Source organism: Carettochelys insculpta, chromosome 5 (assembly GCF_033958435.1).
Source record: "Carettochelys insculpta isolate YL-2023 chromosome 5, ASM3395843v1, whole genome shotgun sequence".
NCBI classification, from domain to species: Eukaryota; Metazoa; Chordata; order Testudines; family Carettochelyidae; genus Carettochelys; species Carettochelys insculpta.
The window spans coordinates 105,462,714-105,488,585 of NC_134141.1; the positions used below are offsets into that span (position 1 = coordinate 105,462,714).

General features: G+C 43.4%; 1 protein-coding gene across 3 annotated transcripts; it reads left to right on the top strand.

The window, feature by feature from the left end:
• The first annotated feature begins 441 nt into the window (after nt 1–441).
• Nucleotides 442–13,293, top strand: CAPSL (calcyphosine like). Of its 3 annotated transcripts, none has more exons than XM_074995667.1 (5): nt 442–516; nt 5,606–5,742; nt 7,311–7,488; nt 8,324–8,533; nt 9,954–13,293. In XM_074995667.1, exons 2-5 carry the CDS (start codon nt 5,606–5,608, stop codon nt 10,053–10,055), a joined length of 627 nt encoding a protein of 208 aa, XP_074851768.1. In that variant the 5' UTR covers nt 442–516; the 3' UTR covers nt 10,056–13,293. The 3 variants fall into 3 exon arrangements, with proteins under 3 accessions (XP_074851768.1, XP_074851769.1, XP_074851767.1); XM_074995668.1 differs by having other exon boundaries at nt 475–544; XM_074995666.1 differs by lacking the exon at nt 442–516 and adding an exon at nt 3,197–3,213.
• Nucleotides 13,294–25,872: the final 12,579 nt, after the last annotated feature.

The following is a 25,872-nucleotide window of genomic DNA, read 5'->3' on the forward strand; positions in this document are numbered from 1 at the left end:
AATTAGGATGGGTGAAAAAAATGGATTCATTCTCTCCAGTGTTCATCCATATGGTGCGTGGTGATCAGGATACATTATGGGCACAAAGGAGAAGAATGAGGCAATTTAGAAATCAGAAAGATAAAGCAAACAAAACAAACCTGCTAAACACACAACACAGATGCAGCACAACTACTCCTAGCAGGTGGCTCAGTCAGTAAGGAAAGGTTTGGCCTGTCCAGCGACAAACATCTCCTTGGAAACAGAATGGTAAACTCCAAGCTCCTGAAAAAGTGGGGGCTGGGATACGTACGCAAGTAAAATGAGACAGATGGACAAGGAATCCCTCCAGTCAGTTCGGGAGCTTTCCAGGGCCTTATATCAATTACCGCAAGCCATCCAATCGAAGCAATAGGGGTGTGCCCTGGAGGAGAGAAGGAGGAGGTGGTAGGGAGAGACAGGACCAGTTTTCCAAGCTGAACAAGACAGCGTCCATAGTTTCAGGTAGAAGTAACAGGTTACAGAGTAACATTGAAGGTAAAGAATTTTATTGAAGAATTTTAAGGTAGGGGATTGGGGAATTCAAACACGCCATTATATGAAAGCCTATGGTTTCAGAAAGTCTTGCTTTTAAAGTAAAGCTTCTACTTGCAAATAACTGCGAGGTTTTAATATTTGGCGTGGTGTTATCTGAAAAAAACAAACACAGCTTATGGCAAAGCACAGCATGCAATTATGTGTTTGGATAGAGACTAGAAACTTTGGGCACTATTGTAACCCAAAGAATGATGTGGGATTTTTTCACCTTTCACACTATGCACTTCAAAGAGTTCAGAAGATTCCAGGGATATTTAAAGGGTTCTGTAGAACTCAATACAGGGTTACTGGGTGAAGAGGGGTGGTCGATGATATATAGGATTTAGACTAGTGATCTAATTGTTTCTTCTGATCTTAAACTCTAAGTCACTAAGGGGGTTAGGCAGCTGATTTTCATTACATTTCAATCGGGTTTGGGCGTATAACTCCCTAAAGTTTCTTTAAAAAACCAGCCTGAAATTTATTTTTGCTATAAAAATAAACCTTACTTTTTATTTTCTCTGGCCATCCTTTGTGAAGCACTATAAAAATGTAAAACATTATTGTAAAAAGGTTAACTTAGGCAGCTGTAAAACTTCAGTGATTATTCACAAAACTCTCTTTAATATTAAGAAATTGAACAAATCACTGAACAGAGCATTTTTCATGTATGGGCAACAGTTGATGATATCGCACAATTGGGATAGGAAGTGAAGATGTATGAGATTAGTATAACAACCCCTCCCAGCTTTATTAATGGGTATTAATGCGGATTTCTAAGGCACCTCTAGAACTGTTGTTCAGCATATCTGAAGTGTATACAGTCCCTAAATGTTTTAATAATCCTGCATATTTTTAACCTTCAGAGCTTTGAGGTAATAACGCTATGTGTTACGAATCAATCCTTGCACCTTCTGTTTCCTCTTTTTATTCCCTGTGCTATATCAGAAAGGCAGCACTGCAGCTGTACTGTGTGATTTTGAAATCATTAGAAGGTTGTCTGAATTTATCATCTGTGCAGAGGTCATGTCACCGAGTGGCACTAGAATATCTACCTTCGGGAACAGCTCTGACCAATAAGGGGTCTGGCCTCTATGACTTAGATGGGCTTTCCCATCCTTCTCTATGATAGTACTACCAGATGTATCTGGTGTTGCTCAGGTCCTTAACTGTAGTGTTGTTTTTGTTTGTTTGTTTTAAATAAAAGGAAAACGTCCATACTATATTTAACTGATTGTATAGGACAGGGAGTTGGGGGGTGCTCAAGGCAGTGAGTAGGGGGTGTAGGAGTGACTTGGGGACTCAAGATGGGTTGGTTGTGGGGTGCAGGAGTGAGGGCAAGGGTTGGTGAGCGGGTAGAAGGTCCTAGAGTGAAGGCAGGGGATGGGCGGCTCTTACCCAGTGCCAGGGCACTGTCTCCAGCCTGGTGTGAGCTCTGGAGTCGGGGCCAGGTCTGGAGAAAGCATGACCTGCAGGCTGATTTTTCTGGCCCTAGCATGTGTTCTGAGGGTGGGGCTGGGGCCAGGGCTGGATTGCTCTTGTCCAGCCCTGGCTTGGCAGGGAGAAGGGCGGGGCTTGCTTTACCCGCTGCTCTGGCCTGAGTTTCAGGAGGAGGGGCCTGAGCCAGGCCAGAGTTCCTGGGCCCAATGTCTGGGGTGGTGGGACTGGGGCAGGAAGGGCTCCCTCTGTCTGGTGTTGTGGTCAGGGTCTGTGCAGGCAGGGGAGGTGCTTACCCTGTCTAGAAACTGGCAAGGTGGAGAGTCCCATCCTCAGGTGGCCACTGCATTCCTGCTGCAGCTGCCTCCAGTGGTCGCTCTGCAGTATCACTGTTCCCTGCACTCACTGCACCTAGTGGTGAGTCTGAAGTATGTCATCCCTCCTCTCTCTGGGTTTGTCTATGCTAGACCCCTCTTTCGAAGGGAGCATGGTAATCAGCCCGATCAGAGAATAGCAATGAGGTGCCATGCTGCATATGCAGCACCTCATTAGCATATATCCCACCACACAAACTTCAAAGTTGCTAACTTCAAAGCAGTGGCAAGCTGTGGAGCTGTGGGCACTTCGGAGTACCTGCGCTACTTCGAAGTTCTCTTACTCAGAGCCCTCTGTTTCCTGTCCTTTCCATGTTCTAGAAAACAATTGGATTCCAGGCACTTCCCATTTTCCTGGCACAACCAAACCCTGACCTTGGTTTAAGTTAGAGTAAGAGGAGACTGCATGCCACATTTGGTGGCCCTAACTTTCACAGTTTGGGGAGAGTTCTTGAGCAAACAGACTCACAGGAGCACAGACAGATGGACTCACAGACACATTCACTCTAATATACAGAGAGTGGAAACAAAACAAGTGAAGAAAAGGTACAGTTTAAGGCCCTGATCTGCAATCAGATTCACTAGTTTAGACTTTGCATCTGCATAGACTGCCCTAGGACTCAGATGGACATGGGGTCCACAGCAGTGTCTCTAAATGCAGTTTTCTGACCTAATGCTTATTATTCATTTGATCAGTTTCTGCTGTGACTGTAAAAGATTTATCCCTGGTGAAATTCCATTGAAGACTGTCTCCTGTCACTGACTGCAAAGAGTGTTCCAATGGCTACCAGACTGAATGGACTTGTCCACAGAAACCTCATATAGCACTTCCGCAGATGCTGCAGAGGTCTGTGGATCAGAATAATTAATGGTGCCCTACCATTAATCTAGGTTTACCATATTTCAACTTTCAAAAAAGGAGGGCACCCCGAGGGGGAGTGCATCTGTATCAGTAGCTACCAACTCACATGGTAGTCACTTAACTTTTCTGAAAGTTCAAATATGGTAACCCTGCTCAATCTGTCAGAGAGGAGAAAAGTGGTACAGAACAGGGGACAGGCATGTGAAGAGGTGAGGGCAGCATTTTCACTGCATGCATCCCACTTGGAAATTCCCTCAGCAAAATCACTTCCGGTTGCGTGGTCACTCCAGTGTACACATGGAGCATGTGGCATAGGCATTATAGGAGTAGCCTCATCAGGATGTCATGCTTACATTAGGGTTAACACCAGGTAGCCTGCACAGGGGTGCTCCTCTCAGAGACTGGAATTCCCTTTTTCCCTGGATGGAAAAGCACCATCATTTATTCCAAAATTGTATGATGTGTGGTGCTGAATCTTCCAGGTGTCTCTCAGGCCACATCAGACTGGCGCTGTGCCACTTGGTGGGTCACAAGATGAAATTCCTTATATTACTTATGGGGATTTGCACCCATCATCTATCAAATATGCGTTATTTAAAATAGCTGTGAAGGAAAATTCCAACTTTAACAACCCACAATTGTTTGCTGTGCTGTGATCATGTCTTTCAGAAGACAGTAGCTTTTTGTTTTACTGTGATGTGGCTATATGACCTTTGTCCATTCAGAAATCCAGTGCTAGATCCTGCTCCCGCTCAGATCAAGCAGAATGTTGCCATTCACTTGAACAATACAGGACAGTTGTTTCATTTGCTCTATATCAGGAGTCCCTGGAAAGGGAGATTTAAGGTGTAGTGGTATATGGTGAAAGCAATATTTTGGAAGGAATGGAGGGTAAGGAGTTGTTTAATTCCTTTCATATGGTGTCTTAGTAGTGATTTAGAATCAGCTTTCCTGAAGGCATAGCCATGAGTTCCCAATGTCTTCAATAAGGCAACACACGTACACTTCCTATATGTTTGTCTACACCATATATGCTGCATAATGAAATCTGCTCATATACAGTGGTGTAGACTGGGCTCAAGCATTTTTTTCTATCATCTTCTCTATTGAATACATGCTGTGGTTTGTATTCCTTTAGCTTGATGTATATTTATTAAATGTGTATTAAAGATTTTAAAAGAAGTAGGGCATACTAAAGTTGTCTATGTTTTCTCAGTGTGATGTGTTAGTTAGGCAGAGAAATACCTTTGGGTATAGAATTAAGACAATTGATTTGTTTGCTTTTATGAAAGGTGTTGTCAACAATGGTGTTGTAAGTTTATGTAAGTGTCCACAGAAAGTAATAATATTTAGCACGTTAGCACTTTTTAACTATAAATGTTAAGCACTGAGAGGTTGAGTTACCTCAGTATACGGCATTAAGGGAGATCATCAGTTGAAAACTGCATCCAGTTCAGGTCCACAGTTCCAAAAGGTTGTTGAAAACTTGGAAAGGGTTATACAAAGAGCTACAGGTTGTTTGGAGGTCTGAAAAACAAGCATTACAGTGAGAGACCTGAATAATATCAATCTGTTTAGTTACCAAAGGGAAGGTTAATAGGTGACTTAATCATGTTCTAAGGGAATCTGCAGGGAGAAGACATTTCTGATAGTAGATATCTCTTTAATCTAGAAGAAAAAACACAATTGAGATCCGATGACTGGAAGCCAAAGCTAGACAGGAAGTAAGGGTTATATTTTTAACTATGATGGTAATTAGCCATTGGAACAAATTACATAGGGACATGGTGGATTCTCTCTCACTTGAAGTTTTTAAATCAAGACATGCTATAGCCAGAACTTAGATGCAGAAATTATTGAGGGAGGTGTAAAGCAGGATGTCTTATTAAATGCTAATAAGGGCCCCTTATGGCCTTGAAATCTATGAATCGTGGATTTTGTTAGTGGTGTTATGGTATGTGTTATTGTTATTGTATGTCGGAAATGGATCTTTTGCATAAGAAATGTTTGTAGAACTACGAAGGCCCATCTGGTTTAATTGCCAGCTTCAGCTAGTAGAAGCTTCTTTGCATTTCTGCATACAAGCCTAGAACCTGAAACCAGTAACAATCCTGTCCAGTTACTAAATATGCATTTTGCAGTTTTGTGCAATGATATTTTTGACTGCTAATATAAAATGAGAACAAACGTCTTTCTAGTAATTCATTAACAAGCTGAAAGTTCTTACCAGTGAAGTATTTATGCAGTCTGAGGAAGTAAGAAGGGTTTCAGTATTCACAAACATGTTTTAAAGATTGTACTTGGTAATTAGTGATTATCAGAAAAAGCCTGTTTGAGGTTTGTAAATATGTGCTAAAGGGGGACATTTTTGTTCTAGATGCCGGGTACAGCGAGGCATGACCGAGACATGGCAATCCAGGCCAAAAAAAACCTAACCAAAACCACAGACCCAATTGAGAAGCTTCGGCTGCAATGTCTAGCAAGGGGGTCTGCAGGCATTAAAGGACTTGGCAGGTAAATCCAGGAAGCCAAATACATCATTAATGCAAATAATTTGACTTGTAAGATACTATAGCAATAAAACTAAAATGAACTTAAGCTGCAAAATATCAGCTATAGATTGAAGTCAGTGGCAATATGTTTCCATGAAAGTCCAGTGGCATGATTTCAAATGGCCCTGAGCTCAGGGTTATTTGGATCTGGGAAGCACTGTTACGACTCCAGTACCAGAGGTATTTTTCAAACAAACAAGGCAAAGCTAAGAGCAGGGAATGCAGCAATCTGCATCACCAGCATCAAAACAAAGGTACGTAAAAACACAAGGGGCAGATCTTGACCTTTACTCTTCAGTGGAATGACACTGATTTACACCCATTGATGGTAGGGACCACAATCCTCTTGCTTTGCATGTTTTGTTTCTGTTTTCCTGTTCAAAATATTGGCAATGGAAAGGGCTTGGCTGTGGGGGCAGCCATTGAAGGATATGACCATAGGGCCAATGTGCATTAGTTACATGTGTCTAGTTAGTGAACTTACAATGCAAGTTGACAAGAAAGGCAAAACATATTATCCCCATTTTACAGATGGGAAAGAGAGGAACAGGCTAAAATGACTAATGTGTATGGCAGCAGACTTGCTGTATAACCCTGCGCAAGTCGCCTAATCTGAAAATGTTGTAGCAATGACATATATAAGTCACGTTGTATCACAAATGCATTAAAGCATCTATATGTCACCTAATTTTAAAGTATTTTTCTGTTTCATCGCTGATGTGGTTATTTTCTCCACCAGAGAGCTGAGTCTGACATTTCTTTTAACCCTTCCCAACAACTATGATTTACCATATGGTTCAATAGCAGTAGAGGTTGAACCTCTCTAGTCCAACACTCGCTGGTCCGTTAATATCCATGGGCCATCATGATTTTAGTTAGCTGGATGTCTACTTATCATGGGTGTGGCCAAGTTTCCCTTGGTCCCACAAAGTTTATTTATGGCCCCTACTCCTGGCTCTCAGTGTTCTGTGCTTTTTATTTAGCTCTAATTTGCCCCTAAATGTCTTCAGAGAGCCCAATGAAAAGTAAAAGTGTTTGGAACATGCTACACAGTATTGTCCTCCTGTGAGTCAGCAAATTCTTTGCTTCAGCACCAATCAGGTTCCAAGGGTGTCAGACTAGAGAGGTTCACACTGCACAAGAATAATAGTGATTACTATATTGGAGTTGGATTTTTAAGAATACTTCTATACTTCCAGTCCCATTCAGAAGAACACTGTCTTCTCTTTGGAACATAATAGTTTGCATTTTGTGAAGGTCACATTTCATGTTCAAAGACAGGAATGGGAAATAGGCCTGTCAAAATGGCTAGGCAGGGTAAGCAAAGCTGATTAATAGACATTGCACATTGTCATCTTCGTAGCTACAGCCCTCCTTTTCTTTGAAGAGGTTTTATGAAGAAGAAATATCCCAATAAGGTGGTAGTGTTCCCTTCTAGTTATAATAAACTGCAATTCTTTATATATAAGGTCTGCTTCTTGTGCTACCTTCGTTCTTCATTTTATTTCTTTAAAACACGTTTTTCCGCAGAGTATTTCGTATTATGGATGATGACGGAAACAGAAGCCTTGATTTTAAAGAATTCTTAAAAGGGCTCAGTGATTATGCTGTGATGATGGACAAGGAAGAGGCTCAAGAGATTTTCAATATTTTTGATAAAGATGGCAGCGGAACAATAGACTTTGATGAATTTCTTGAAACGCTAAGAGTAAGTTTCAACATAACATACTTTTTTTTAATCTAAATGAGAAAAATCCAGTTCCATGATTAGCTGAATTGTCAAGAGGTCAATGCAGTTCTCTTTTATCCCTAATATTGATATCTACTGACACATCAAAGGGACAACATGAATCTGAAGACTTCTATTTCCATTTAAAAAGGAGAGAGGGAAGGTGGTCTTTTGGGTAAATCTCTGAACTGGGTCCTATGGTTTTGAAGTTCAGTTCCATGGCTTTGCTGCAGATTTCTTTTGGAAAACCACTTAATTTTGCTGATTCTCGCTTTAGCATGTAAAATGGAGATAACGATCCTTTGTCTTGCTCGTCCACTTACGCTGTAAATTCACAATGGCAGTATGGTCTTCTCTTGGTGTGCATTCACATAAAAAGGAGACATATCTCTTAAAAATATCATGTAGCTATAATTGTTACAAATAACATCTAACACATAGAGAATATTTTAAAAAAGCATTTGATCTTGTTTTTCAGTTTCTCTAGCTTTGATAGAAGTCTGAGCACAGTCAATCGCACTACTTAGTTAATGGTGAATTGCACTTCCTGTTGCAAGCTCCTGTCCAAGAAGGTGACTGTCACACTTGCTGAGTGGCATTCATGCATTCACCATGTCCCAGGCTCTAAAAGAGTGTACTTATTGCTATCTACTGCTCCTGGGGATTTTTTGTGAACTAAAGAACTTTATAATCTTATTTCTGTCGGATTTGCTGCTGAAAATGTGTTTTTAGTAACAGCAGCAGCAACTCTTGAAGCTAGAACTGGAGAGACAGCAGACAGACATGGGATTTATCTCTTAATATCTGTTCACAGCCTCCGATGTCTAATGCCAGAAAAGAGGTCATCATGCAAGCCTTTAGGAAATTTGACAAAACTGGTGATGGTATTGTAACCATTGAAGACTTACGGGGGGTATATAATGCAAAGCATCATCCCAAATATCAGAATGGAGAATGGACAGAAGAACAAGTTTTTAGAGCCTTTCTAGATAACTTTGATTCACCATATGAGAAAGATGGGAAGGTAAGTGAAACAGCCTGAGGCAGTTAAAAGGTGCTCCATTGGATTCACAGCTACAGTTGTTACCTGTGAAAACACGCCCCATATCCAGCAATCCAGACAAGCATGTACAGTGCCTCTGTGCCAAGTTTATTGATACATCCTTTGGATTAATAGTAAAATCACAGCCTTGAGGATAATGTTCTTTTGTTTCTTTCCCTCCATTAATATTCAGTTGTTTTGTTTTGTTTTGTTTTGTTTTGTTTTGAATTCTGAAACCTAAGTTTATGAATAATATGGGTAATCAAGCTAAATGCTGTGCCCCGCATGCATTGGGTCAGGGTTCTCTTACCTGGAGTGAAGAGTGAAACCCAGACTCTCTGCAGCTGCTTTTACACCTCTATCCTATCTGTGGCAGTGATTGGTGCTATCACGTAGCAGCAGAAATGCTGATTCCATGTCTCCTCCAGCCTGCCTCTATCACACTCCTAACCCAGCTACATACAGAACAAAATTTGGCCATATGCAAAATTCGGGTAATTCTGTAGTTATTTTGATTGCTTTGCAATTAATGTAATATGGCTTCAGGCTATGCATTCTACCTCAGGGCAACAACACAGTACATAATAAAGCAAAGTGTAATTATTGCTAATAAACAGAGCTTGATTTTAAAATCCCTTGTTAGCAGGACATTCTTCATCCTCTTAAAAAAATACATTATATGGTCTAGCTTAAGCACAGCATCCCTGATTTAGGAAGGCAACACTATTCAGGACAGCATTTCTGCCTGTACTTAGTTTGAAGCATGTGCTTAAAGCCCAGAGTTGGGATTTCTGTTCTCATCTGTGCCACAGATTGACCTTAACAATATTTTGCGCTTTATGAACGCTTACAACATATAATATATTTAGGAAGTAAATGTAATTGTTATTTCTTAGTAATCTTTGCATCTTTTGTTTTTAACTCTTGCGCCTCATCCACTAGGCCAGAATTCCTTCTGAACAACAACCTTGGCCTCTCTATACTGGAGTCTTAACTAAGCCACAGCACTGATGTAAACAAACAGAGCTTCACCTCAGTTATTCAAAGCCTTGGGTTATCTACACGGTGGGGCTACGTTGACCTAAGTCATGCAACTCCAGTTACCTGAATTAAGTACCTGGAGTCCTTATAGGTTAAGTTGATTTAATACACTGTATACACCTTGCTGGGTCTCATTCCAGTGGAGTACCAGAGTCAATGGGAGAACAATCTCCTGTTGGTGGAGTTACACTTCCATTTTCCCACGTTAGAGTCCTTCCTAATTCTAGGTAACTTGAAGCACAAAGTGTCCAGTGTATGGCTGAAGTCTTTGCTCATTTACAGGTGTTTATTTATGTGTAGTATGTATGCATTCTGACTTGAAAAATGAAAGTTTCCCTCTCTGTTTTAAAATCTTCTTTAGGTCACAACAGAAGAATTCCTGAACTACTATGCAGGAGTCAGCGCTTCAATAGACACCGATGTCTATTTCATTATCATGATGAGAAATGCCTGGAAACTCTAACCGTATGATGAGGAAGCAAGACTTTATTTCCAGCTTCTTAGCACCACATGATTAAATATGGTCCCATTTCCCCTAATAGCAACTTGTAGTCACTGTGCTGATTTCAGTGAATCAGAAGAGCCAGTACTCACATAGCACATTGTTTTGGCAGGACCATGCAGACCTGATTAGCATCATATGCTCAGAGGTGATTTGGCTGCCAGTAGTCACCCCCTCTGTCTTTTCCTTCAGCTTCCCTTGTCTATGTTGTGTCTCCTTTCAGACGGGTAACCAGTTTTTACTCAGCCATGTGGTAGGCAATTTTCATTCCCATGTGTCCCCAAATTCATGGCACAAGCTGCAGCTGTTTCAAAGAAGGTACCATGGCACCAGAGCAGTGGATTCTGGGCTATGTATACTCAGAGTGTAGATGTTTGAGTAGCATGTATACTAGCCCAAAGCTCAGTAGATTTGTCTTCCTTCTTTTTCCTTCTATTCCTTTTGTCTCTTGATTTATTCACATTCTCTGGGACCATGTACCGTAAACTCTTTCATATCCAGCAACCCTGGGAGCGGGAGGTTGCTGGATATTCAAATATTCTAGATAGTAGAGAGCTATACCTAGCAATGCATAACATTAAAGAAAAACAAAATTAGATACTAAGAAACAAACCAAAACCAGAGTACTTTATTTACCAACAACAGTAGAGTTGTACACTGTAAACTTATACTGTATTTGCTCTATTTATTTGAACTTATTTTCATTATACTTTACTCAGTGCTTTTTTTAGTTAAAAAAAAACACAGAGGCGCTGGTACAGCTCCTCACTTAACCCCCATTCCCATGGCTGGGGCTGCTGGAGGGGCGATGGGGCTCCAGCTCCCAGCCCCACTCTGCTGCAGGGGCTCTGCCTCCCAGCCCCATGGCTGCCTCCCAGTCGCTGTGCTGCTGGAGGGCTGGCATGTGGGTCCTGCTCCCAGACCCACCTGCCACAGGATTCAGGGGCTCTGGCTTTTGGCCCCATGCTGCCACTGGTGGGCAAGGGTTCCAGCCCACTTTGAAAAGAGATGACAGTATGCCATACCAGCACATACTGTCAGAAAAAAAGCATTGACTGTACTTATGGAACACATAACTAAAATTTACTTATGTTTAAATGCTGGTTATTTGAGAGTTCTGGATGATAGAATGCCAGATATGAGTGAGTTTACTGTATGCACTGTTTCTCTCGTCAAAGTTACTAGTAGATATAAAGGTTTTACCATGTTCTCTTGTTGCTGGAACACCTTGCACTGTTCTACCCAGTGTCTGTTCCGGACCAAAACTAAAAGAGTGTACTTATCACTATCTACTGCTCCTGGGAATTTTTTGTGAACTAAAGAACTTTATAATCTTATTTTTGTTGGCTTTGCTGCTGAAAAAGAATGGACGTGAGTTAACTGGAAGAGATAATAGGGTTCTACTGTCATGTGAGAGTTCATGTCTAGCGCGTTACCTGTGAGAAGAGGGATGGTTAAAGAAGGGTCCTCTCTGAAAGATGTATTTCCTCTAATTATCCCTGCCTTTGTTTCCTTTTCTTATTTCTCTTTGTGCCACTTTCTCTTAGTTCCGGAGTAAATTACTGACATTGTGTAAATGGTTTATATGGAGCAGGACTGATTCCAATTAATTTGTGAAATTGTCATATAACTGTGTTTTTCAATCTCTCCATCCTTAATAGAAGCCTCAAGGTTATGACAACAAATCAAGCCATGTTCCTAGCAAACAAAAAGTGCTATGGGTGAGATTTTCACAAGAGCTTAATCCTCCCAACAAGTGGAGCCAGATTTTCAAAGCTCAGCAACTAGTTACTTGCCAAAGTGGCTTGAATTTTTTAAAAGTTCAGTGTGTAATTTTGCGCATCTGACCTTGAATGTCAAAAAGGGAGACAGAAACTACTGAGCACTTGAATATCTTACCCTGAGCTGTTTGAAAACCTGGCCTTCTGGGATACATGCTTGTTATTTTGTTCAAATAGAACCTATCATCACAACAGTAGGTATCTGGAATTCCTCACCACAGGTCACCAGTCTCAGTGTTTTCCTTGATCTGGTATGGCTTTGCACACTTACATAAATTAATAACTATGGAAGTTGGTGCCAGTGGACAAGAAAATTATTTTGATTAAAAAATATGTCCACAAGGAAATGAAGCAGCTTTACATAATGTGATGCTGTTGTGTACCGATAGATAAATTAATGTACATGCAGTAGAAAGGCACCTTACATGAATAATACATGTGCCATTTCCCCTGCTGACCATTATATATAGCCACTTTATTATTAATTTATTTATTGGTTCCATAACAGGTAGACTATCTACCTTACAGATGTAACTTTAGTCTGCTGTGAGTCACAAAGTGAAAAATGATCTCACTGTGGTATATACTGTATCTAAAGACTCCTGGAATCCACAGCGATCTGTTGTGCTGACATTTAATCAAGTGAAGTGAAAAGTTTTATCTTACTAACCTTAACTCTTGACCTATTTGATATTTACCATATAAAATTCTAACAGTTATTCAAGGCCAAGTGCAATATGCCTTTGCATACACCATTTTTTTCTTTGTAAATAGATGAAAAGCTCCAACACTGCAAAATGTATTGTCCCTGGTCCTGCACTATGAAAATCAGTGGGAACTTTACCACTGATATCAGTGAGCAAAGGGTCAAGACCATTGTCATTAATAAAAGCTCATTGCTTTGAGATTAGATTTCCCTTTTCTTTCTGCACCAAGTCTGAGTAATGGGACTGAGTGCGGTGAACAAGGGCAGAATTGGTACATCCCATTCTGCAGAGAAAAAGATTCTGTAGTTACTATTGCTAAAGGCTGAGAACCAGCTGATCCCTCATTGGATGTTCCCTAAGTTAAGTCCCAGGGTAGTAGGTCCCAAGGTGTCCCCTCCACCCCCTCCCTGAGACTCACTCTTTTTCTAGAAGTCATTGAAGCTCTGGTTCTATTCCCTTCTGCAATGTTCTCATTCACTTCAGCAGAATCAGGCCCTCCGTCAGCTTTTTAAAGCAAAACTTGTAACCGAAGAAAAGGTATAATTGAGGTGAGGGGGAAGAGCTGAGCTGAGCTTTACTTTTTTACCTTCTAGCAAATATACTAGAATTCGGTGGGGATTTCTGCTATAGTAAGTAAATATAGTTTTATTTGCAGGTATGCAAAATTAGAGAGCACACTGGCAGCTAAACTGGAAAAAAAAAACAATTATACACTCAGCACCAGACACTGCCACCCATAATCTATGGGGAAACCTCACTTTGATTTTTAACAGAAGTTCAGGGCATAAATCAGAGGTGGGTCATAAGCAGCCCACAGCCCAGCTGCAGTTCACCAGAGTTAGTTCCTAGTGGGCTGCCAGACACTTGAATTACCTGTGAATCCACGGGTACAGCTGCTCCCATCTCCCAGTGGTTGCAATTCCCCATTCCCAGGCAATGAGAGATGGGGAAAGTAGTGGCCTTGCCTGTGCAGCTTCTCACAGCTCCCATTGACCAAGAATTGCCAACCGTGGCCTAGGGGAGCAGTGAGCAGCTGTACCCAAGGACACACGGGTAAATAAAGCATTAGCAGCCCACCAGGGGCTAACCCTGGCAAACTGCGTCTGGCTTACAGGCCACTTATTGCTCACCCTAGCACAGATCAGGGGCAAGATGGACGTAAACGCTTGAGTCCGCTCCCAGATGCTGTTATAAATAATGCTGTATGCTTAGAGCCAGTAGCAGTCTCTAGCACTGTTCTATGCTATACTGTAGACAGGAATATCTGTAATGTTGCACTGACTGAAGCTGAAGCCATTAGAGGGCATCTGGTAAACTGTAGTATCTTTTGCACTTTGGTCTAAATAAAGAAAATACCCAAGAAATGATGTACTGAGGCTTGTATGGCACAGCAGCAGCTCTTGGAAGATGCGCGGGAAAGACCACCCATTTATCTGGGATTGGAGTTAAGAATCTAAAATGTTATTAAGTGCTTTATACAGTAAGAGGAATTCTCATTTCTGACAATGAAACTCAGTTGTGGGGAACATCTTCGTCTGAAGCATCTAAAGTTTTTGGTCAGTATGTGGAAAGCCCATTGATGTTGGTAAGAATTAAGCATATGGCTCAAAGGTAGCATAGAGTCCTAAATCAGAATACGAGCTGCAGTTGAAAAGCATTGTAATCAATGAGCTCAGTGGTCCCTTCCAAGGTGTGCAGGGAATAAAGGAACAGGAATTCTGACCACATAGTACACTGATTCAGGGAAGCAGCCGCGTGCTCTCCTTCCTCCCTCTGCCTGAGTCCATAGAAACCCTCTGATGCAAATAAACACCATAGCTGCATCTACACGTGCACGCTACTTCGAAGTAGCGGCACCAACTTCGAAATAGCGCCCGTCGCGTCTACACGCGTCAGGCACTATTTCGAAGTTAACTTCGACGTTAGGCGGCGAGACGTCGAAGTCGCTAACCTCATGAGGAGATAGGAATAGCGCCCTACTTCGACGTTCAACGTCGAAGTAGGGACCGTGTAGACGATCCGCGTCCCGCAACATCGAAATTGCTGGGTCCTCCATGGCGGCCATCAGCTGGGGGGTTGAGAGATGCTCTCTCTCCAGCCCCTGCGGGGCTCTATGGTCACCGTGGGCAGCAGCCCTTAGCCCAGGGCTTCTGGCTGCTTCTGCGGCAACTGGGGATCTATGCTGCAGGCACAGGGTCTGCAACCAGTTGTCAGCTCTGTGTATCTTGTGTTGTTTAGTGCAACTGTGTCTGGGAGGGGCCCTTTAAGGGAGCGGCTGGCTGTTGAGTCCGCCCTGTGACCCTGTCTGCAGCTGTGCCTGGCATCCCTATTTCGATGTGTGCTACTTTGACGTGTAGACGTTCCCTCGCTGCGCCTATTTCGATGTTGGGCTGAGCAACGTCGAAGTTGAACATCGACGTTGCCGGCCCTGGCAGACGTGTAGACGTTATTCATCGAAATAGACTATTTCGATGTTGGCTGCACGTGTAGACGTAGCCCATGTGTTTGAGGTCCTCTGAGGTTTGACAGGTAGAGATCCAACCTCCAGTGCTCCACCAAGCACATTCCTCAGGGGGAAATGGTTTTACAGGGCCAAAAACACAGCAGGAGTTAATATTAGGGCAGGCAGAGTTAAGTTGCTTTCCTTGCCTTTATACCTCCGGCCAGAAGCAAGAATGATAAGCAAATAAAGCAGTGGGGGCAGTGGCAGCCAGGCTGCTAAACAAGTGGGTTGGGAGAAACTGAAGATTATACTGAGAGATTAATCATCCACGTGGCAGCCTTACCCTATGCAGGACTGGAGCCAGAATTCTCCCAGTGATCCTGAGTTCTTAACTGACTGACTTGCCATAGACCCTAATTCTTCTGCAGTATCAAAATTTCCACTTAGGTTTTCCTCTTTGTTAGTTTGTTTAGGAGTGAGTCAGTGTGCCTGGGAGGGAGGAGGGGATGGCACCCAGGGAGCGAGAGAGAGAAAGATTTGTTTGATAAAATAATTCTGGTTTAATTCACATGAACCTGATAAAGATGCAGTTAATATGTCAATCATAAAGATACTCCTGGATCAAGATACCCAGCGGTACAAGACCTTGAATTAACTGAACTATTCTTGAATGCAGACTGAGAGTCTGATCCTCTGGTAAATTTGGGTACCTTTGTGCTGGCCTCTTCACACAAAGCTGCCTTAAAACTGGTAGAACACGCTGGTAGAGATTTCACCTGCATATAGAAATCCTTAGTTGGCATCAACCCATCATAGTGGCTGTTATGCCCCTCCCTTCCTGCATCCAGCTCAGGAGGAAAGACCAGGAGAAAAGGGATTTCCTAGCAGTCTGTGACTGATAGCAGGCAGTAGAGAGGTCACTAAGATATTCCTGGGCACAGTGGGTTCAGTGTTACTTCATAGGGAGATCTATTACACTTTGCCAGATGGAGATGAGGATGTTGATTTGTTAGAGGGAGGTGCTAACATAAGAGGTTCCAGGATATGAGGGAATGGATTGGACAGGAATTGTGATGCCAGAGAGTGTGGTAGGCTTGGAGCAAGTGTGAGGGGGTGAACAAACGAGTCACTGAGGTGAACCTACCCTGTGTTATGGGTTACATAATAAGGAACCCTGTAACACTGGTGACACTGACAGGTTTTGTGGTAAGGAGCCCTGTAACCCACTGCACTGGAACCAATTAAATTGCTGGTATAGGAGGTACTGGTGACGAATGGGTAGTGCCCTCTCTTGTACTAAAAGTGTAATGTGTGGCCTTCCTCTTGTCTCCATGTGAGGGCCTGTCCTCATTCTGTAGCTGTCTCTACCCAATACCCCAGGTATATGAAAAACAACTCAGTAGAATAAATTGGTCCAGAGACACAAAACGATATAAACAATGTGAGATTCAGCATCACAGCACCTAAATTTTAGGTGCCTAAAACGTTACAGAAAGAGCACTCTAATCCACAGTGCCTGCACTGGGCTCCTATACAGTGAATTGGTGAGATAAGCAGCTAAAAAGATGAGCTGCAAAGGCAGCATACTGGGAGAAATTGCCTAAGCTAGCCAGCAGGAGATACTGACCAGAGGTCAGCTGGATTTACACCTTATGCACCCCTAGGCAGAGCATTCAGCGCACACGCACACCCACACCCACACGTATCCTGCATCTGACGAAGTGGGTCTTTGCCCACGAAAGCTTATGCTTATACATTTCTGTTAGTCTATAAGGTGCCACAGGACACCCCCGTTGCTTTTACACGTATCCTGGTAACCTTCGTGCAATTTTAGAGAGGCAAGTCAGGTAGTTTGCCAGTGCCTCTAAGCATCTGCCTGTTGTGCCTATTTGGAAATCCAGCCCTGAGCAGAGGGGTTTGTGCTATTTACCTGAAGTCCAAGCTGCAGAGAGGTGCCTAGTTCTGCTTGTAATTGGTGAGTGGCTAGCTGCTTGTAGTTGGTAAGTGGCTAGCTGCTTACGGGGCCTGAAATAAAATAGCTGGGCAGGGGGTGGGAATGGTGGCTTTGCTTTTAGCTTATGGGTTAGGTACTAACCCAGGATATGGGAGACCCTGAGTTTAAAGTCTCTGCTCTTCATGAAGGTGAAAAGGAACTTGAACAGGGATTGATCACCTCTCATATGAGTGCTCTAACTGCTAGCTTAAAGTCATTCTAACTCTTTCACTAGTCCAATTAATATTTACTTTTCAATTATTTGACTAAAGTGGAACAACTTCAATTGAGAGATTGAGGGTACATCTCCATTAGGAGATGAGGATGAATTTCTTAACATCGATTTTTTTTTTAGCACCTAACTTCATAAAGTCTACTGAAAGGACTGCTGTGATCCAGGTAGCCAAGGCAAATCAATACCCTTATGCTTTGAAAGACAGTGACTTTTGGAAATGTGCAGGACATAGTGGATGGTTTTACCAAAGGGGTGTTCCCTAACTGCAGCAAACTGCAGCAGGGTGATAGGTGGAATGCACATCCCTATCTTGGCGCCAGATCACCTTGTCACAGAGTACGTAAGCTGCAAAGGGTACCTTGTGGTGGTGTTGCAGGCACTGGTGTATCACAAGGGTCATTTCACCTACATCAACATGGGACAGGTGGGAAAGGTGCATGATATGTGCATCTTTAGGAACTCTGGTCTGTTTAAAAATTCTGGCTGGAACTTTCTTCCCAGACCAGAAGAATCACCATCGGAGACATGGAGATGCCAATAGTGATCCTGGCAGATCCAGCTCACTCCTTGCTCCCTTGGTTCATGAAGTCGTATATGGACAGCCTGGCTCATACTAAGGAGCAGTTGAACTACAGACTGAGCAAGTGCAGAGTGGTAGTAGAATGTGCATTTGGCCATTTGCAAGCCAGGTTCAAGAGCCTCCTGACTAGACCTCAGTTACACCTCAGCGAAAGCAGCATTCCCCTCATGGTGGTAGCCTGCTGTGTGGTCCATAACTTATGCAAGAACAAGCGAGAAAATTTCATGCCATGCTGGAGGGATAAGGCAGGTCACCTAGTCACTAATTATGAGTAGCCAGACCCCAGGGCAATAAGGAGAACACAGTGAGGGACACTGTTAATCAGGGAGGTTTTGAAAAACAACTTTATGAATGACCAGACAGCAACAGGTCAGTTATGTATGTTGCTGTTAAGGAGGCGATCCTTGTATGATGTGAGCTGGCCTGTGAGCCCTGTAAAGCCCCCCCGCCCCTCAGCTTCAATACAAGCAAAGACACTCTTTTTGAGAGCTTAAACATTTTTATTTAGGGAACAAAATGTTGCACCCAGTAAAGGAGTTTATAGCAGTGGCTTCGGAGGCAAGTAAACAAGGGCAAGAGGCATTTTGCTATCACTGGTGGGGGGAATGTCAGCATTCTGCTCTGAAAAACATCCCTGGGAGTAGAATGGAAGGCTGCCCCTAACTTGCCCCAACCCTTTGCATTGTGGGGTGCCAGTGGGGATGAGGGTACAGAATATGGTGCAGGGGGCATGTGGTTCACCATGGGTGCAATGAGGTTCTGTGTTCCTAAACCAGGCACCTCAGGAGATCTGTTTGCTGCACCATCAACTTCAGCATTTCATCCTGAGGCTGGACTTTATGCTCTCTGAGCACTTTCCTCTGGCAAACAACAGAGGTGTGTTATGTACAAGGACTAATTTTGGCTTTTACGCATTCTTGCTGCAGCAGGTACTACATGTAGATCTTAAGGGATCTGCTTGACTCTTTCACATCCAGTCATGGTAAGGCCCAGACTGGGACATGCTGCGGAGCCTGTAATTCCAAAAGCAGTTTCTGCAGCTGCGCATGTTGCAAGCAGGGACAGAGGGGGAAAACAAGACACATGGTGGCGTTTGGGTCTGCTGCAGTCATGGTCACTGTGTGCTTCCCCTCCCCTCTTTGCTATTGCACTGAGAGTTTCCCATCCCCCACCAGGAGCCTGGGAAAGAGAAGGGGGAGGGGAAGTGCAGCTTGTGCTGTCCAGGTTGTGTGGTTCTCATGGTCACCACATACTCCCCTGCCAAGCCGGGACAGTGAAACTTTTCCTTCCCCCAGGAGCTTGGGGGAGGGGGGGCAGGCATGGTAGCATGGCTTGTGCTTTCTTCCCTGCGGCTGTTCTTGTAGCTTTCACAGTTGCCATGTGCTTCGTCCCACCACCCCACCTCACTGGGACGGTGAAAGTTTCCCTTCCCCCAGGAACCTGGAGAAGGGAGGAAAGGAGGGGTAGTCCAGGCATGGCAGAGCATCTTGTGCTATCACAGCTTAATGCTCCTTTTCTGGCTTCCTCTAGGGTGCATTGAGAGATATGGCAGAACTGATGGGCAAGATCCCCTGGGAAACTAACACAAAGGGGGAAGTAGTTGGGCAGGGGGTGGACTAGATCGCCTCCTAAGATCCCTTCCAACCCTGGGATTCTATATTAGCCTGCTTACAATAACACATATTGATGAGGCACAGATGTTGCCTGAATGTGAACAGAAGGTTGGTTGGTTCACTTCACTGCTCTGTGGTACAGAGCCACCAGATTACTTACTGCTGGCTTAGAATGTAAAGGTGTCCTATTGTGGAGGTCAGAATAAGGCAGGCCTCCCCGGAAACCTCATGAGAAGGCCTAAAGAGTACCTGTCTGAGAGCTTTATGGAGATGTGCCATGAGGATCGGCACTCTTCCCCTGCCCCCCACCCTGACGTGTTAACAAGTCAGTCCAAGGGTGACTTCTTGAACCTTCTTGAAGCATGATTAAACATGAGAACTCACCAGAAGTGCCTTCCTGCCTGAACTCCTTTATTTTCAGGTGGCACTGCTGGGCATCCCTGCTGGACCCTTTTTCCCCATGCCCTGTGAGATCTTGGCGTAGATGTCTGTGTTTCTTTTGCTGCTTCGTAGTTCTTCCCGCACAGTTTCATTCCCCAACACACAGAGCAATAAGGTTCTGAATCTCCTGCATGCTCCATGCTGGAGCTCTGCAACCCTGGGAATTCGTGGCCAGATGTGATGCTGAGATATGCTGACTGCTTCACTTGCCACACCGGACAACTTTCCTGGGCTGTTTCCTGCACCCATGGAGAGCAGTGGAGATGAAACTGGTGGCCAGAGTGGTCACATTGGGGCACTGTGGGACAACTCCAGGAAGCCAAGAACCTTGAATTTCACAGTGCTCCGTCTGCATTACCAGAATGTCAACCATGTAAAGTCAATTTTAGCATTACTCCTTGTGAAAAGCAAGACTATCAAAGTCGAACTTAGGAGCCCTTGAAGTCAGTGGAACAGACCCTGCAGTGTGGACTGCTTGGTTAGGAAATTGACTTAAGTCAGCTACGTGTGATCTAACATAGACCAGGCCAGAGAGAGACCCTCATTGGAATGTTCCATAGCTCCTCCTCCATGCTCTTCTGCTTTCTGTCCACTCACTTGAGGGACTCTGTCCACGAACAGCCTCTGAAGACACCTTCCAGATCAAACACTTGCATGTGATTTAGGCCCCCAAATGCCTCTTTTCCTCAATCTGTAAATCACCTTAGGGTTTAGGTGGGAGAGGGGGACCAAGGAGCCCAGACTGAGTCAGCAGCATGCGTACTCAGAGGCAAAAATCATATGTGTCTAGGGAATGTTTACTTCAAAAACCATAGGTGCCAAGTGAGTTTAAGTGAGTACAGGGTTAGGCAGTGGTGAACTGCAGTGGTACCTAAAACCAGGACTTAGGCTCCAACCTACCTCCATGGCTTGCACCCTCATGTAGAAGCTTAGGCACTGTGGGCCAGATTATAATGGTATGTGGGCACCCAACTCACATTGATTTCCATATGAATTAGCAGCAAAATACCTTTAAAACCTTGGCTCTGTACATTTTATATAGAACTTAGCCCTGAATGAAGAGATTACTTTCCTAAATGAATATAGGTGCAGCTCTGCTAGTGATCTGTATTCCAACCTCCCATTAACTCCAATTCTGCCTGAGGAATGGTAATATGATGCCATTAGGATCCAAAACTGGGCTTTAGAATAACTGATTTTTTTTTTCTGAACAGCGTCTGCTTTCCACACACAGAAATTATATTTTTGTCACAAAAAAACAAAGCAAAACACCAAAACTAAATATTTTCACCAAAATTCAAAGTACTTTGGGTTTTGGCCAACATTTTTCAGTATTTGTAGGTTGGGTATTTTTCATTTTTCTCTAAATTAGCTTTATTTTTTGCGCATGGGGGGTATTTTGACCAGCTCTAATTTTATACTATAATTTCCATTTTTAATACATTTCTATATTGTATTTCCTCATAATTTCTTATTTTGAAAGATTCTGGGTTGCTGTTCTAAACTTTTCATGTCTTTGCCATCTTCTTGTTGGTGGTCATATTAGTATTGGAACTCTTTACTCTATTGTGTTGTCTAGCTTGTGAATTTTATTCCTACATTACTGTGATGGATAACATCCTGTAACTTTACCATAATCATTATTTCAGAGCATACGTCCTGGTCCAATTCACCTTGTAAGTACTGAGGGTGTTTCCATTGACTTTAATGGGAGTTGGGTTAGACTCTAAATTTTGATACCTAAGTGAGCTGAGATTGTTTCAGACACACAAAAGTTGTGAGTAACAATGAATTTCAATAGTGAAATAGTTATGGCCAGTTGTCAACTATCAGACATAGCTGATTCTACTAATTAAATGATTTAAACTTACGTGGAATATGTTAGACTTTCTGATTTGAGCTATTGTGTATAGCAATGTCTGCTGGACACATGGCAAGTACAGTCATTAACTTTGGATTTCTTGGTTTTAGGTGACAAAAGATGAGTTTTTGAGCTATTATGCAGGAGTTAGTTCTTTTGTGGCTAGTGACACCTATTTCAATCTAATGAAATTTGAATCTATGATTGAACAACCCTTGGAAGTGCTGAGTTTACATAATTCCCATTGCCTATATTAGGAGGGGATGTGTGGCAGTACTTCCTTCTCTTTACCTTGCAGGACTGAGCCTTGAAACTATATTAAGCAATGCCCTCAACTCTCAATAATTTTAACAGGAGATGGTGGTACTCAGCACCTCAATGGGAATTCTGCACCTAGTCTGCTTAGGTTCTTTTGAAAAGCCCACTCTCCTATCCTCAGTCATTTGCAAGATGAGCCAAGATTGCATGACATGAAATTTACTTTGCTGATCCAGACATTTTCTGCAGCACAGCCGCTTAAATGCTTCTGGTCTCTGTGCAGGACTGGACCTCATATATATCATCAATGTTAGAAAGCCCCATGAGGCATTCAGGCAAATGTTTATTTTGCTATAGCTTCTGACGAACAAGTACAAGAGAAACAGGTTTGATAAACAAACTAATAATGTCTGCAGGGAACAAATTGAGTCTTGGGAGGCAATTAACATTTCTGGCTCAGCGTCACTAAAAACAGGCATTCATTTACTATTGATCTTTTTATTTGCAGAGATCAGTGTTTGTTTCACCAATAGGCTTCTGCTATTAGAAGTTGTTTACACTGCGTAAATGAGGCTGCATATAGATGGGTGCCTTAATGTGCAAGGAAGCATTTGCAGATGTATGACCCTATAAATGCAGATCTATGCCAGATGTAGATAGCATAAATCTGCCATACACCAGTCAAACAATCTGACCAAACTCTGCTGAAAGAAGAACCAACAGAAGGTATGTGCCCACAAGTATGTATCATAGAATAAAAGAGTGTGGTTTTGGCAGGATGTGCTTAAAAAAAGTTTACATATATTACATATCTTATCCGGCATATGCAGACCTATTTAGTACCTAAGCCTACATGTTGATCTTGAAAAGCAACTGAGCAAACTGCTCTACCTTTGAGCTGAATTATGGAAACTGCACAAATGTTTGCAACTGTTGTGAAACCCAGTTACACATCAGGGTTTGTGGGGACATGTCTCAACATCATTGCTTGTGGGCGTAGGTTTTGCATGATGTCATCCAGAATTTATCATTGTACCAAAAATGCTGAGAGTGCCTCTCTTCTGCAGTGGATTTTTTTCTCTCCAAAAGGAGAAGCGAAAATGTATCTAAAATCTATTCCATTTTATTTTTTTATAATGCTAATGGTACTTTTAGTTCCAGATCTACAATCCTCTAAATGTACAAGCAACACACACAAAAATTTCGATGTGCAGTGAAGGGCAGTGCCTCTGAAAATCACTAATTTAAGAGCCAAAATAATGCCGGATGACCAGATTTCAAATAAAGCCAACGTGACAGCTGCTGGGTGTCAAGTACTTCAGATAATGTCATCCCCTCATATTAATGCCCAGATAGAACAGGCCCATACTCAGAGGGGGTGCAAAGGGTGTGAACACACCACATCCCACCCCATGTCTGGTATCTCTTCTTTCTCCCGACTGCACTGTGCAGGGGGGGAGCCTGCTGGGCATGATGGGGGAAATCTGTGACACCCAGGGAGATGTAGTTCCTTGGCCAGCTTCCAGCCTAATGAGCTGACCCTGGCCTGGGACAGGACTACATTTCCCAGCATGCCCTTGGCCAGTAGCAACAGTGAAGGGAGGGGAGTGAGGGAATATTGTTTCTATAAAACCATTATTACTGTATTAATTTTTTTATAATTTTTTATAATTGTATTTATTTTTAGTATGTTATAACAGTCTTGGAGGTATAGCCATGTTAGTCTGTAGCACCTTACAATTTTAAATAAATTTAACAAATTTAAATTCAGTTACATAAATTTATTAGTATTTTAGATGCTACACAACTGTTCGTTTTTTATGATAACAAATCAAATCATGGTTTCCACTCAAATTTTTCTATGCACACTCATTGCATGGCTATTTTGAATTCCTTTCTAATAAAAATTGTGGAAGCATTTAGAGAATGGGAACTAGATGGAATGCTTATTTAGGTCCCCAGTCTGGAGATATTGGATACTGATTTTTAGAAAATCTTCCAGGCTAATGGTAAACTTTAGGTATCCACATTTTGGAATATTGGTCACTGCTGAAATGAAAATACTTCCTTATACAGACTCCATTTCATGTTTCTACTGCCTCCCCAGAAAATGTAGCTCCATATGGCTAATGCAGACTGATGTTGTGCTATTATACATACAAGAAGCTGAGAAAGGCACTACCATAGGTAGTCCATCTTAAATTTGTGTTTACTGAATAGCCAATTTCTGTTTTCCTTTAAAATGCATTTTTAACGTTAAATATTATAATATGACACATTAATGATGTGTAGTCTATTAGCTCAGTATCTAGCAATGACCTCTAGTCTGGGTCTATACTTGCCCCCAACTTCGAAGGGGGCTTGTTAATCAGGGCCACGGGAGATTACTAATGAAGTGCTGCAGTGAATAAGCGGCACTTCATTAGGCTAATTTTGCCCTGCGGCAACTTCTAAGCTTCAAACTGCAATGCGCTGGCATGCATGTAGCCGTGGGCACTTCGTTGCTTCGAAGTCCCTTTACTCCTACTGCTACACGCGTGCCGGCACTTTGAAGTTTGAAGCTATGAAGTTGCCGCAGGGGAAAATTAGCCTAATGAAGAGCTGCATATTCACCACAGCACCCCATTAGTAATCTCCCATGGCCCTGATTAACATGCCCCCTTCGAAGTTGGGGGCAAGTGTAGACCCAACTCTACAGTAATTAATGGAAAGGCATGTTTGTATTGTTAGAGTGTTGCATGCTTTTTGCTATTGCTGGTTCATCTTGGTGCAGAGCAACCTCTGGAGCTGCAGGCCTGCAGGGTTTTTCTGGCTCTCCTGAGCTCCTGCAGCTGCAGATGTGGCAAGCCATTTCCAGGGAAGTTGCCAGTACTATTTAGGCCAGCATCATTGCCAGCTCTACTGCAATTTCCATGTAGCACTGGAGATAACAAGGGTGATGTACTCTTCTTTGAGTGACAGTCTTTCAGTCAGGCTGGGAAGAAAAAGAAAGCAGGCCAAGTAGCTCACAAATTTCTTCTCTCTGGCTCGTGTGTGCGTGTGCACTGTTTGAGTTTCCTATCAGGAACTGGGGGCCCATTACCCTACCCTCACCTAGGATTGGGGTGAGAGGGTTCCTAAGAATAAACTCTAAAGTTTTTTGTAAAAGAAATCCCACAAAGAATGGGATAAGATTTGTTCTTTTTTAACTCACATGAGCCGCGTCTACACGTGCCGGCTACTTCGAAGTAGCGGCGCCAACTTCGAAATAGCGCCCGTCACGGCTACACGCGTTGGGCGCTATTTCGAAGTTGACATCGACGTAAGGCGGCGAGACGTCGAAGTCGCTATCCCCATCAGGAGATGGGAATAGCGCCCTACTTCGACATTGAACGTCAAAGTAGGGAACGTGTAGTCGTTGCGCGTCCCGCAACATCAAAATAGTGGGGTCCTCCATGGCGGCCATCAGCTGAGGGGTTGAGAGACGCTCTCTCCAGCCCCTGAGCTCAATGGTCGCCGCGTGCAGCGGCCCCTTAAAGGTCCCCGCCCCCTCCCTTCCTGTGCAGGAAGCTGAGAGAGCGTGCAGGCGGCAGCCCAGCCACACGGACAGCCTGCATGCTCCTCTGCAGCCACCAGAACCCCCCAGCGCTGCAATGGCCACCCCCCAGCCCCCTAAGCACCCCCAGGGCACCCCCCACAAGGGGAGCCAGGGCTCCCAGACCAGCAGCCAGGCTGAGAAGCGGCAGCGGGGCCCCTCCTGGATGGAGGCCGAGCTTCGGGACCTGCTGGGGCTCTGGAGCGAGGAGGAGGTGCTCCAGGTAATGGGCAGCAAGAGGTGGAATGCGGATGTGTTCGCTCGGCTGGCCGAGGGCCTGGCCGCCCGGGGT